The sequence below is a fragment of the Drosophila navojoa genome, chromosome 5 (assembly GCF_054131105.1).
Source record: "Drosophila navojoa isolate 15081-1374.11 chromosome 5, UAZ_NAV_1.0, whole genome shotgun sequence".
In the NCBI taxonomy this organism is placed as follows: Eukaryota; Metazoa; Arthropoda; class Insecta; order Diptera; family Drosophilidae; genus Drosophila; species Drosophila navojoa.
The window spans coordinates 20,474,176-20,486,728 of record NC_142893.1 but is presented as its reverse complement, the minus strand read 5'-3'; the positions used below and the strand labels follow the sequence as shown (position 1 = coordinate 20,486,728).

At 39.3% G+C, this 12,553-nt stretch overlaps 2 protein-coding genes across 2 annotated transcripts; one reads left to right on the top strand and one right to left on the bottom strand.

Annotated features, from left to right (window-relative positions):
* Positions 1–98: 98 nt before the first annotated feature.
* Prosalpha3 (proteasome alpha3 subunit) lies at positions 99–1,303 on the bottom strand. Its single transcript, XM_018105342.3, has 3 exons — positions 1,154–1,303; positions 811–1,016; positions 99–743 (listed from the first exon to the last, which is right to left on the bottom strand). The coding sequence occupies exons 1-3, from the start codon at positions 1,154–1,156 to the stop codon at positions 161–163; spliced, it is 792 nt and encodes a 263-aa protein (XP_017960831.1). The 5' UTR covers positions 1,157–1,303; the 3' UTR covers positions 99–160.
* A 1,252-nt stretch (positions 1,304–2,555) lies between these two features.
* Positions 2,556–10,768, top strand: LOC108654639 (atrial natriuretic peptide receptor 1). The gene is made up of 14 exons (XM_018106117.3): positions 2,556–2,980; positions 4,255–4,563; positions 4,647–4,758; positions 4,949–5,114; positions 5,338–5,415; positions 6,640–6,916; positions 6,978–7,533; positions 7,599–7,714; positions 7,774–7,852; positions 8,012–8,655; positions 8,708–9,038; positions 9,102–9,441; positions 9,505–9,778; positions 10,441–10,768. The coding sequence occupies exons 2-14, from the start codon at positions 4,260–4,262 to the stop codon at positions 10,659–10,661; spliced, it is 3,498 nt and encodes a 1,165-aa protein (XP_017961606.1). The 5' UTR covers positions 2,556–2,980; positions 4,255–4,259; the 3' UTR covers positions 10,662–10,768.
* Positions 10,769–12,553: the final 1,785 nt, after the last annotated feature.

The following is a 12,553-nucleotide window of genomic DNA, read 5'->3' as shown; positions in this document are numbered from 1 at the left end:
TTTTTTACGATGACTGCCAACTACTTCTAGTTTACGGAGTTGCCACATCGCACATTTATCGTTATCGCAATCACCATTTAATTTTATTTCCTAGCCCGTAATTTTGAAATTTTATTTCGCATACAAAATTAACGCAATTTCAATCAAATTTAAAAACTATTTAAGATTTTGACTGTTGCTGAGCTTGCTTCTCCTTTTTGGCGGCCTCTGCCTCAGCTTCTAGTTTGTTGTACTTCTCAATCAATTTCTCCACATCGGGCTTCTCCAAAATGCTGTAGACAGTCGCATTGTTGATGCGCTGCAGGGTGGCCATTTCTACCTTCTCTGGAGTCAGCTTTGTGGTGTCCAAAGTCTTGCTAAGAACCTTAACGGCCAAATCCTTGGCTTCTTCCAATTTTATGCTCTCTTTATCGGCTAACTCCTGCTTCAGCATAGAAATAGCGGCACCGAAATTGTTACCAATGCAAGTCGCCTTCCAGCCGCCATAATTGCCACTGGGATCCGACTGATACAGCTGATAACCATACTTGCTGTCCCATCCCATATATAGCAACGAAACGCCGAACGGACGCTTGCCACCATACTGGGTGTACGCCTGCTTAATGTCACACAAGTGAGAGACAAGCTGCTCGCATGGAATCACCTCGCCGTAGCTGAATTGGTAGCGTTGGGCGATGAGGCGCAGCTCTGCGGTCAACACATTTGCATCGGATGTGATGCCTGCCACGGAACAGACCATATTTCTGAAAGTTGAATTTATCAATTAACACTATTTATATACATTTACAATTATATAAATAACTCCATTACTCATTTAGACGGTAAATTTTCTCGGATGGAATCGCATTATCGAGCAACTTGTTTGTGCTGCGGCACTCGGCTGCAAGCACAATTCCATCCTCTGCCAGAATACCGAGGCATGTGCCGGCATGCGATATAGCTTCCATGGCGTACTCCACTTGGTAGAGTCGGCCCTCGGGCGAAAATATTGTCGTGCGAGAATCATAACGTCGAGCCTGAAAAAATATGCAAAAAATAATTGTAGCGGTGATTAGGCAAATCGCGCATGTAAACGAAAACAGAATTAATTGTTCTTAGTTCCAGCAGTTAATTTTGCTTATGTTTGTATTCATATGGAGTGCAAAGCAATTACCATTTTTTGTTAATTTTATGAATATGTAGTTTATATTCTTTTGTAAATTCAGCAAATATGCGGCGTCGAGGTTTGTTTCTCTCAAATTATACTTGTCATCGCCGAGACCAGAGTTGTCACCCTTTCTTAGGTTTGTTTTATCGATAGAATTAAAAATACCGATAATTTTAATGCCTTAGCCTATAGCATATATTTAATATATATGTTGTTCCAGATGTTATTAAAATCAATAACGTGTATTAAAAAAAATTTATATTAGCATATAAAAATAATTTTTCCACATATTCGATATTTTTCGATAGCTACATAGAAAAAACCGAATCGATAAATCATAGACAGGGTCGGTTCCAACATGATATGATTCTGACAGCTCACATTCAACACTAACCATTCAATGAGCGCCATTTTTGAACTAATGCTTAAATGTTTAATGCTCTTAATTTGAATAAGGGCTTAAATATCGAAATATTTGTATTAATAAATACAGTGTTTTTAAGCTACATCAAAATATTTATTTAAGCACAATATAAGCCTTAAACATAAATGATCATTTAAAAATATCATAGGAAATATTATTTGATAAAATTTTTTAATAAAACTACTAAAACTTTATTTAAATATACATATTCTGATATATGAATAGGAACATGCATTCTCGAACTAACACAACGGAATTTTAAAATTTTATAAATTTATTTACATTTAAAATTTTGAGGCATTTTCGACAGGAATTCAATTACTGGGTCATAAAGTCAGCTCAAGCAGACACGTTTATTGCTCGCTGGCAAAAGTAACAAAATGAACAGAAACAGAGAGCACAGAAAGGATATAAGAAATCCCACCCACAGCAATAGAGACGCATTAATTGTTGGCGGCACGCGACGCGTTTTATTAGACTGTTGCTCCTTTCGACTGGCAAACACTTTAAATTCAAATGGAGCACAACAACAATGGGGCAACGGCAACAAGTGAAAGCAGAAGCGAAGTGTAAGGAAAACAATAACAGTAAGCACTCCAAAGATGGACAAACATGACTGTACCCAAACTAAAAATGTTTGCTAAGGCAGCTGATAAGAATATTTTTGTAGCAAAATATTGTTTAAAATTCTTTCATTTAATTGTTCTAAGTGTAGTTTTTTGAAACGTAATCATTATATGTTCTCTCAAAGTTGAATTATTAAAACAATTGAAGTTCTATTTGCATTTTATCGATGACTTTTCAAGTTGGCTATAGCGCCATCTACTTATCAAATTCAAAATTTACAGATGTATAATAAAGTTATATGGTTCTAAGTGATCTTGATCAAGAATATGTAAGCTATGGATCTGCTCATCCCCTTCCGCCTGATAACCACATTTCAGCTTGTTGAAGCACTACCAAAGTTTTTATTTGTATTTCAATAAATGCATCTGTTCGTCAATGGCGATTTCACTGTACGTCCTTTCTACTGCTTCTACTGCTTGTGTTGCCCTAGAGTCTGTGCCGCTGGCATTGGCGCTTGGCATTGCTCGCCTAACCTTCGACATTCGCATTGAAACTGACGATGCCGCGCTTCAAATTCGGCTTCGGCACAGTGAGGCGCCGATTCACCCACTACAATCCCACTGCCGCCCATTCCACCCATTGACGAATGCCTGCCATTGGTCAAGGAGCTCGAGCCCGATGGCTGAATCATTCCGCAGCCGAGCAGCCTGGGCGGCTATATAAAAGAGCTCCAGAGCCTGTGCATCGAGTTCATTCGATAAACGCGACTTGCAAAGGACAAAACTTTCTTTTATTCTTCGATACAATTTGTGAAATTCAAGTTTAAATTCAATTTGTTAAGGGTGAATTAAATATTTCAATAATTAAAGCTTAAAGTTAAAGTGAACTTCAATTTATGTAAAATATACATTTAAATTAAATAGTTTTAATTTTTATACCCTGAACCTGAAAATGGGATATCATTATTATTGAATAACTTTAAATTGACTTATTTGTGTTCATAAATATGTTTATATATATATTTCGACTTAAAGTTCTCGCACTTTCATCTAAATTATTCGAATGAATTAGTTATGCCTCATTATCTTTTGCTAATGTGAAGTGAATTAATTTCTCATTTCCATGTCAAAGTGAATTGGTGGAAAAATACTTTGAGTTAAATTAATTTGAGAGCAGAATTAAGGATTTAAAATAGTGAATTTTTATAAAAGTTGAAATACTTTTCGGTGTAATATGAATTTAAAATTTGATGTGTGCGTTTAAATCAACATTTTCAATAACTGTAATACTTAAATGTGTGTAGAGGATTTTAATATTTATAATACCTGATCAATCTATACGGATTTTCATAAATGAAAGCTCAGATTTTATTTCATAAAATAAAACACAACAATGTTAATTTAGAGTCCCTTTCATATTGAATATACTTAAGTGTTTATAATTTCATGGGAACTAAGTTGTATTTGGAATATGAAATTTTAATTGTAATAGTTATTGTTGGACTTTTAGTTTGCTTATAGAAAAGCCTAAAAATAGTTGGTATTTGTTGTTGTTATAATACCAGGAAGCCAATCGGTTTTTGCGGTCTGAAACCAATTAAATGCAAAATCGTTCAATTGCGGTCTTGGGGCGAAACTATCAAGTCGAAGCAGGCGTGGCTAACCCTTGAAGTATATAGAATCTTAAATATTTATTGTATATCATACGCAATTCAAATTTACAGGGCAAAAGAAATTTTAGATTTTAGAGCTTGAATTGAGATTTATATAAATAGACTATTTATGTATTGAGCAAACATCAATTACAGATTCATATTAAATTCACAAATATAATATATATTTGTATATAATTATATTTTATTAATTTTTTAGTTTTTCTTTCAAATTCATAAATATTGGCATAATGATAAATAAGGAATGTAGCTGTCCAGGGTTTTATTTCCTAGTGGAGCACTTCCGACATTTTTTGTCAATTTTTAATTGAGTCTAAATTTAGTCTATTCTTATTTAGAGGCCTGTTTTACAACCTGTTGCTGGCTAATCGCACTTGTAATAGTATTATATTGATATTTCACATATACTCCTGAATTTAATTCAAACTCTCAAGTCATTCAGAGACAACATGTGGCTATTGATGCTAATTACGTGCTTGGGTCTGGTGCTGTTCGAGATCGGATTTGGTTTGCACTTGGCCGGCAAGCGGAGCGACATCGAGTCGTGGGAGGGCATCGAACGGGCTGTGGACGGCATCAGTCATCAGGCGAGGTCGAGCAACGGCAACTTCAATGGCCACTCGAATGACAGCATCGATATCAAGGTGTTCGAGCGCATCCGGGAGACCAAAAATCAAGCGGGCTCCCTCAACGAGAGAGACCTCAGCCGAATGCGTGTCTATAATGTGGGCGTTCTAATGGCCTCCCATTTGGGTAAGTGGATGGGGGTGCAGGATGGTGGAAGGAGGCGGGAGGAGGTTGAGCATTGAGCTCATTCTAATGACATCTTATTACAGACTCGCCCTTTGACCTGGAACGTTGCGGACCTGCCGTCGACCTGGCGCTGGATCAGATTAACAAGCGCTTTCTCAGTCCGCACAACATTCGACTGGTCAAGAAGAAGGCTAGGTAAGGCTTCCGGGAGTCCTGGATGGGGATGACTGCCAATCGCACCTGTTGCGTGCTGCACGCTTTAGTTAATTACTCGAATTTCATGGCCGCACTTTGAGCCTAATCCGGGATATGCACTTTAGCCACAAATCATTTGCTCCTCCCCTTTAACATTTTCTCATTTTTAATTGCCGATTTGCCGTGGCAGCTATCCGTCTTGCTCGGGCGCTAAGGCACCGGGACTGGCAGCCGATATGCATTTCAAGGACGACGTCATTGCGTTCATAGGACCTGCCTGCGCCTTTGCTCTGGAGCCGGTTGCTCGCTTGGCCGCCTACTGGAATACACCCATTATCACCGGCATGGGCGATCAGGTGAGTGCGGCGTCACAGCACGTATACGCCGTGGCTACCACAATCCAGCCCAGCTCCAGCTCCAGCTGGATGAAACAGCGAGGGGCCCTCAATTATGTGCCTGCTCCGCTGGCTGCCTAAACGCCAACTAATCCCTCGCGGAACAGTTCCAGCTTCTGAATCATTGTGGCAACTAGCTGATGGGCCTGCGATTCAATACAACCATTTTCCTTCTCTTTTCAAGCCTCCGTCATCCGAGGGCGAGCTCACCGTCACCTCCGGCATGCTGGGCAGAATACACAAGTGGAAGAACGAGAGCACGGTAAGAGAACTGCCTCAAAGCCCCTTAATTAGTTAAGCTTAATTACAACAACAAAACGAGAAACTGACCCGACGACAAATAAATGCGATTGCAGGTAAATTATTCGAAATTAAACGATTTTTCGTATGGTAGCCATTAGTAGATAGATCAAATTCGGGATAGAGCCCTGTGGACATTGAACAATTTTGTCTCTTTTGACTTAACTCGAGAATTTGTAGCCAGCAATAAAAGATCTATTTATACTTATTTTACAACTGCTTCTATTAGCTACTAAAACTTTGGTTTTTACTATATACATTTACTTTTATTCTTTCTATACCTACTACTATTCCATTAGTACTACCGGCTTCTACTTTATTTTATTACTACCTTTAATAATGTCACTCCTCTTATATCTCTTAATCTTTCCTACTACTTTTTCTACTATTACTACTATTATCACTAATACTACTACTACTATTACTACTAATACTACTACAACTATTACTACTACTACTATTACTACTAATACTACTGCAACTATTACTACTACTACTATTACTACTACTACTATTACTACTACTACTATTACTACTACTACTATTACTACTACTACTATTACTACTACTACTATTACTACTACTACTATTACTACTACTACTATTACTACTAATACTATTATTACTACTAATATTACTACTTTTACTAATGAAATTATTTCTATATATTACATAGCTCACATCAGTACTTCTACTATTTCTAATACTGCTATTACTAATACTACTTACTATTGTTGCTACTATTACTACTTGTGCTACTACCATTACCACTATTCTTTCTACAACTACTATTATTATTAGTACTACTAATTGTACTGCTACTGTTACTACTAGTACGACTGTTATTAATACTACTACTATTATTACTATCACTAGAAATAGTACTACTATTACACTTACTACTATTACGTTTACTACTACTATTACAGTTTTTACTACTTTTGTAGCAGAAGTACTAGTAATAGAAAATGAATTCTACTAATATTGCTTATATAATTATTCCAGCTACTTCTTTTATTATTACTCCTTACTTTCCACAATAAAAAGTACTACTGCTACTTACTGCTCTTACTCTTATGTCGTATCCATCCACTTATTATTCAACTATTTATTTATTTCTCGCATTCAGTCAACAAGTTCCTTTATTAATCTCATAATTGATTAATTAAATAATCTCTTACTTCAGGGCATGTTCAAAGACAAGTCAAAGTACCCCACTCTGACCCGAATGTCCTACTGTCAGTGCCGCCTCAAGCTGGTCTTCGCCAGCGTCTTTCGGCAGTTTAATTGGAAGCATGTGGCGCTGCTGGTGGATCGATCGGAGCTTTTTTCCCTGACGGTGGGCAAGAATCTGGAGTACGGGCTGCGACAGGAGGGACTCCTGAGCTTTGTGCGCGAGCTGAATGGCAATGAGGAGGAGATATACGAGAACTACCTCAGGGATGCCAGCATGTATGCGAGAGGTAAGAGAACCTTTATCTCTATAAGATGTATACAAATGGATCTCTTGTGATATCATTGCAGTTGTCATATTATCTGTTCGCGGAGTCCTCGTGCGCAAATTCATGTTGGCGGCCCACAGCCTGGGCATGACGAATGGGGAGTGGGTGTTCCTGGACGTGGAGATATTTCAGAGTGCCTACTGGGGCGACAAGGACTGGGAGCTGGGCGACGAGAATGATATGAAAGCGCGCAAGGCATACGAGGCGCTGCTGCGCGTCTCCCTGCTGCAGCCGACCAGCCCCACCTTCCAGGACTTTGCGGACAACGTGCGCGAGAATGCGCTCACCGAATACAATTACACCTTTGGTGAGGGCGAGGAGGTGAACTTCTTTATTGGGGCATTCTACGATGGGGTCTACCTGCTCGGCATGGCCCTCAACGAGACTCTGACCGAGGGCGGCGACATCCGAGACGGTGTTAACATCACGCGTCGCATGTGGAACCGCACCTTCCACGGGATCACCGGGCATGTTCGGATAGATGACAACGGTGATCGCGATGCGGACTATTCCATTCTCGATCTCGATCCCATCAATGGCAAGTTCTCTGTGGTGGCACATTATTACGGTCTACACAGGTGAGTCTGAGAAGTACTTTTCCATTATCCTCTCCTCAATTTGAATCTTTTTTTATTTCTTTCAGAAAATATGCAGCGGCTCATGGTAAAAAGATCCATTGGCCCGGTGGCCGCGAGGAGCCGCCGCCGGATATTCCACCCTGCGGCTTTTTGGGCAACGCTCCAGACTGTCATGGCAATGGTAAGCTTATCTTGGTATTTCTATGAAATCGATGCAATTCCATCTATTATGCTCTTTAGAGACCACAATCATGTATTCCGCATTCGGTTTGGCTTTGTTTTTGGGTCTTGTGCTTCTGGTAATTTGTTTGCTGCAAAAGTGAGTAAAGGGGAAAATATTTGGGTCATTTACTGTAAGCGATTACTTACGATATTGAATATCGTAAAATTGTAAGAGACGTTTTCAGGTTATTTATTATAGCCAGCCCCTAAGAAATCCCAGCCCTGCTCAGTCTCTGTTCCATTTGGTTTATTGCAGACAAATGAAGCTCAGCAAGGAGCTGCACAATATGTCGTGGCGCGTGCGTCCGGAGGATGTGCTCATCGAGATGGGCGGCATGTTTGGCTCCAAGGGCGGGCTGCAGCGGCTGGACGTGGAGAACATATCGTTGCAGCAGTTCGGCATCCACTCGGGCCGTGCGTCGATTGCCAGCTTCGCGTCGCTGCCGCCGCAGGTCTACACGACGATTGGGCAGTTCAAGGGCGAGCGCGTGGCCATCAAGAAGGTGAACGTGAAGAAGGTGGAGGTGACCTCGACGCTGCTCTGGGAGATCAAGCAGGCGCGAGATGTGAGCCACGAGAACACGGTGCGCTTTGTGGGCGCCTGCATCGATTTGCCCAGGCCAACGGTGCTCATCCTGACGGAGTACTGCTCGCGCGGCAGCCTCAAGGACGTGCTGGAGAACGAGGCCATCGAGCTGGACTGGAACTTTCGCATGTCTCTGATCCACGACATTGTCAAGGGCATGAGCTATCTGCATAACTGTGATGTGGTGGCCCACGGCAAGCTGCGCTCCTGCAATTGCCTCATCGACGGACGTTTCGTGCTCAAGATCTCCGACTTTGGCCTGAGCACACTGACTACGCCCTCCGACTTTGTGCGTGACCAGAACTATTATACCAGTAAGTAGCTCGATACATTCTATTATTCTTGACTATAAAGTTGATTTTTCAGAGCTCCTGTGGATAGCCCCGGAGCTGCTGCCCATGACCTCGATACCCGGCTGCCCGGCCACCCAGCGTGGCGATGTTTACTCCTTCGGCATCATTCTCGAGGAGATCGTCAATCGGGGCGGGCCCTACCAGGAGGCGCGTCAACAGGGCATGGACGTTCACACCATTCTGCATAAGGTGCGGCAGTGCGAGTATCCGCCTTTCAGGCCTCTCATACGGGAGCGGGAGTGCCCGCCGGACTTGCTGGTGCTGATGGAGAAGTGCTGGGCCGACAATCAGGAGGAGCGCCCAGCGTTCTCTACCATCCGAAGCAACATACGCACGATTATGAAGTGAGTGGGAGTCGATCCCAAATATCTATTTGACACTCCTCTACATATTTTATCGCTCTGCAGAGGATTCTGTGAGAATCTAATGGATGATTTACTGAACCGCATGGAGCACTACGCCAACAATTTGGAGAGCCTTGTGGAGGAGAAAACACGCCAGCTGAGCCTGGAGAAACAACGCACCGAGGAGCTCCTATACCAGATCCTGCCACGCCCCGTCGCCCAGCAGCTGATGGCCGGCGATCTGGTGGAGCCCGAGGAGTTTAGCAGCGTCACCATCTACTTCAGCGACATTGTGGGCTTCACCGAGCTCTGCGCACGCAGCACACCCATGGACGTTGTCAACTTCCTCAACGATCTCTACAGCACATTCGATCGCATCATCGGCTTCTATGATGTCTACAAGGTGAGTTGCCCGTGCCCCGAGGCGGATTGGAGTATTCATTGTTGTCTTATTTGTTGCCCGCAGGTGGAAACAATCGGCGACGCTTACCTGGTGGTCTCTGGACTCCCGGAGCCCAATGGCGATAAGCACGCCCGAGAGATCGCCCTGATGGCTCTGGACATTCTTCAGGCTGTCTGCTCGTTCAATCTGAGGCACAAGCCGGACTACAAGATACAGATTCGCATCGGGATGCACTCGGGCTCCGTCTGCGCCGGCGTCGTGGGCAAGAAGATGCCACACTACTGTCTCTTTGGAGATACTGTGAACACCGCTTCGCGGCTGGAGACGACGGGCATGCGTGAGTAATAACTATCTTATTAGCCAGTGAAAATTATTAGGCTGAGCTGGTCGGGTTCGATTCCTGAAAATAGTATTTAAATATTAAATATATTGAGCATGTACAAAACATATATTAAGCATATATTTTATTGCCTTAAAGTACATATATATGTTTATATGTCTTTTCATCCCTCCTTCTGTCTATACATTCATCCATGTGTCTATCTGTCTTTCGTCCTTGGCTCTATTTCTCCGTCCATCTGCTTGTCCATCCGTAAGCCTGTATGTTCATCTCTCCCTCGATCTGTCTATTCGTCCTTCTGAATGTCTGTCCGACTGTCAGTCCGTTTGTACGTAGACCTACTCATCCGTCTGCTTGTTCTATCGCCTATAGCTATTCACATTCAATATTTTTCATGCTTTAATCAACACAATTAAAATTTATATCAAGTTATATTGATATGAATATATACATTAATTAATTTGGTTAGTCCATTGCCCGAAGCTGTATTCCATATATCTATATTCATTTCTCCACTTAGTCCCTTCTGTCCCCCTCCTTTACTATTCTTTATTATTCTTCATATTTTTAATTTTGACATTCGAGCACCTCTTAAGGTTTCTCACCCGATATCTATACTTTTTTCTCACTCCCTGGGTCTATTCGATCTTCCAACATAGCTGGCAAAATTCATGTTTCGTCGGCCACAAAAGCTATCCTGGATAAATTTGGCACCTTTCAGTTGGAGCATCGCGGCGATGTGGAGCTCAAAGGCAAGGGCACTGTCACCACCTATTGGCTAAATAGCACCACCGAGGCGGATGCGCGTGCACCCACTCCGCCTCTGCTGAACAACGACGAGGTGCCTTTCCCTTTGCTATTCGCCGGCATGGGGAAGTGAGCCAGCGCTGAGTGCTCCTTGCCCATCAGCTCAAGTACAAATCCAGCCTAGTTAATTTTTGTTTAAAAGGTCGCTCTTATATTTTGCTTATTCATGTTGATACTATGTAAATTTATTTGTAGTGAGTATATTGGCTTTGGACTTTCATCTCTGGTCTGGTCTGTCAGATCTAACAAAATTGGTGTCAATATATACATATATATTCATAATATATTCTTTTGATTATAGTCAATTTATACTCGTAGTTAGCAAATTGTAGAGTATAGTGTGTTGCGGTAGATTTATTATTGCTTTATAATATATGTACATACATATGTATATCTAGAATTACCTGACACAGAATTGAATTCAACGCTTCAAGAATTAAATGCGCTGTGATAGTTATATGAAAACTAGCGCACAACTTTTTGCGGAAATCACATACATATTTTATATATGCTAATGCATAATAATGATATATATGTATATATTTTATATTTATTCATAATAGTACTAGTAATATAAATAGTTTTTAGTTAATTATTTATTCATATTATTATATATTATTCGGTCTTTTATTGTGGCTACTTCTATACATATATTGATTCATGTATATCCAAGTCTAATGAAATTTTAAGAACTTTACGCTTAAATTAAAGGCATGTCAAAACATTGGTCGTATAGCACCCAAATACTATAGCTGCTTAACTTCTTTAGTTTAGATAAGAAAGAAATTTTGGGTTTTTCAATCCATTGAATTTGTATTTGGACTACGAACAAGTCTTCAGTAATTAGTTGCTTTCGATTTGGTATTTATTGACTCAACTGCAATTTAGCTTTCTTATTAGTTGCAAACATTGTCGGTTAAGTGGACTTAACTGTTGTTATATGGTGTGAACAGCCTTAGTAAATTATTTAAATATTACTATATATACTTTATATATATTTGTATATATACACATATAATATAAAATACAAAATATATAATATAATAATATAATTTAATATAAATTTATATATAAAATATTAATGTAAATGAAAGTTAACATTGTAAATTGAGTGTTGTATATTTTTACTACTTTTCCTATTTTTACTTCGCCTGAGGTACAAAATCTTATATAATAGACTTTAAATGCTTTTTGATGTCTGACTCAAATTATACGGTATTTACATATATTTATCGTGCTCAAATGAGTAATAATATTTTCTATATATTTCTGATGATAGTCTAAGGCATATAACTTCATAAAACAAATCTTATATATGTTATAATAATATCTATAGGTATGTAATGCGTATGTATGGCTCTGTCTATATATAAGATGGTAGTCAAAAAGTAGTTAGTCTACAGATAAAATGTATGTGTATAAATAAATATTTATTATTTGGTATATTCCCGCCAAGGTTTACTTTTTGTAAGCCAACTCATAAAGTATACAATATTACTAAATATTGTACTTTCAATATATAAATAAAAATATATATTTATGTCTAATATTTATTAATATAAATTATGTTCTCAAAATTATGACGAAGTGAGAATGAGTATAATAAATAGTTGTAAATTAAAATTAATTAAAAAATAAATAAATAAAAATTTTTTTTTAGATATATTTTTAAATGGTTACAATTTATAATAATTTATTATATCTATTCCCAAAAAAATGAAATGAGTATATTGGTTTTTAGATTAAATTTTAAGTTTATATGTTAGCTCAATTTAAAATATTTTTACATTTAAAAATATTTTAAGGACAAACTAATATTTTTGATTATAATTTATATTTAGAGTTTCTTTTATTTGTTAAACATGTAGATTTCAGTTTTTCAATAATTTTTCCGAAGCGCTGTTGCTTGTGGTTGTTAAGGGAGTTTTTTAATGAGCTTGTTCCTTATGGCCTGCGTGCATTAGG

Excerpts from the sequence above, each read along its gene's own strand:
- Prosalpha3 (XM_018105342.3), bottom strand. Across the intron at positions 744-810 it reads AAAATTTACCGTCTAAATGA|AAATATGGTCTGTTCCGTGG; the intron begins GTAATGGAGTTA and ends TTCAACTTTCAG.
- LOC108654639 (XM_018106117.3), top strand. The coding sequence starts at position 4,260 with ATGTGGCTATTGATGCTAATTACGTGCTTGGGTCTGGTGCTGTTCGAG. Across the intron at positions 5,115-5,337 it reads TCACCGGCATGGGCGATCAG|CCTCCGTCATCCGAGGGCGA; the intron begins GTGAGTGCGGCG and ends TCTCTTTTCAAG. Across the intron at positions 9,442-9,504 it reads GCTTCTATGATGTCTACAAG|GTGGAAACAATCGGCGACGC; the intron begins GTGAGTTGCCCG and ends TGTTGCCCGCAG.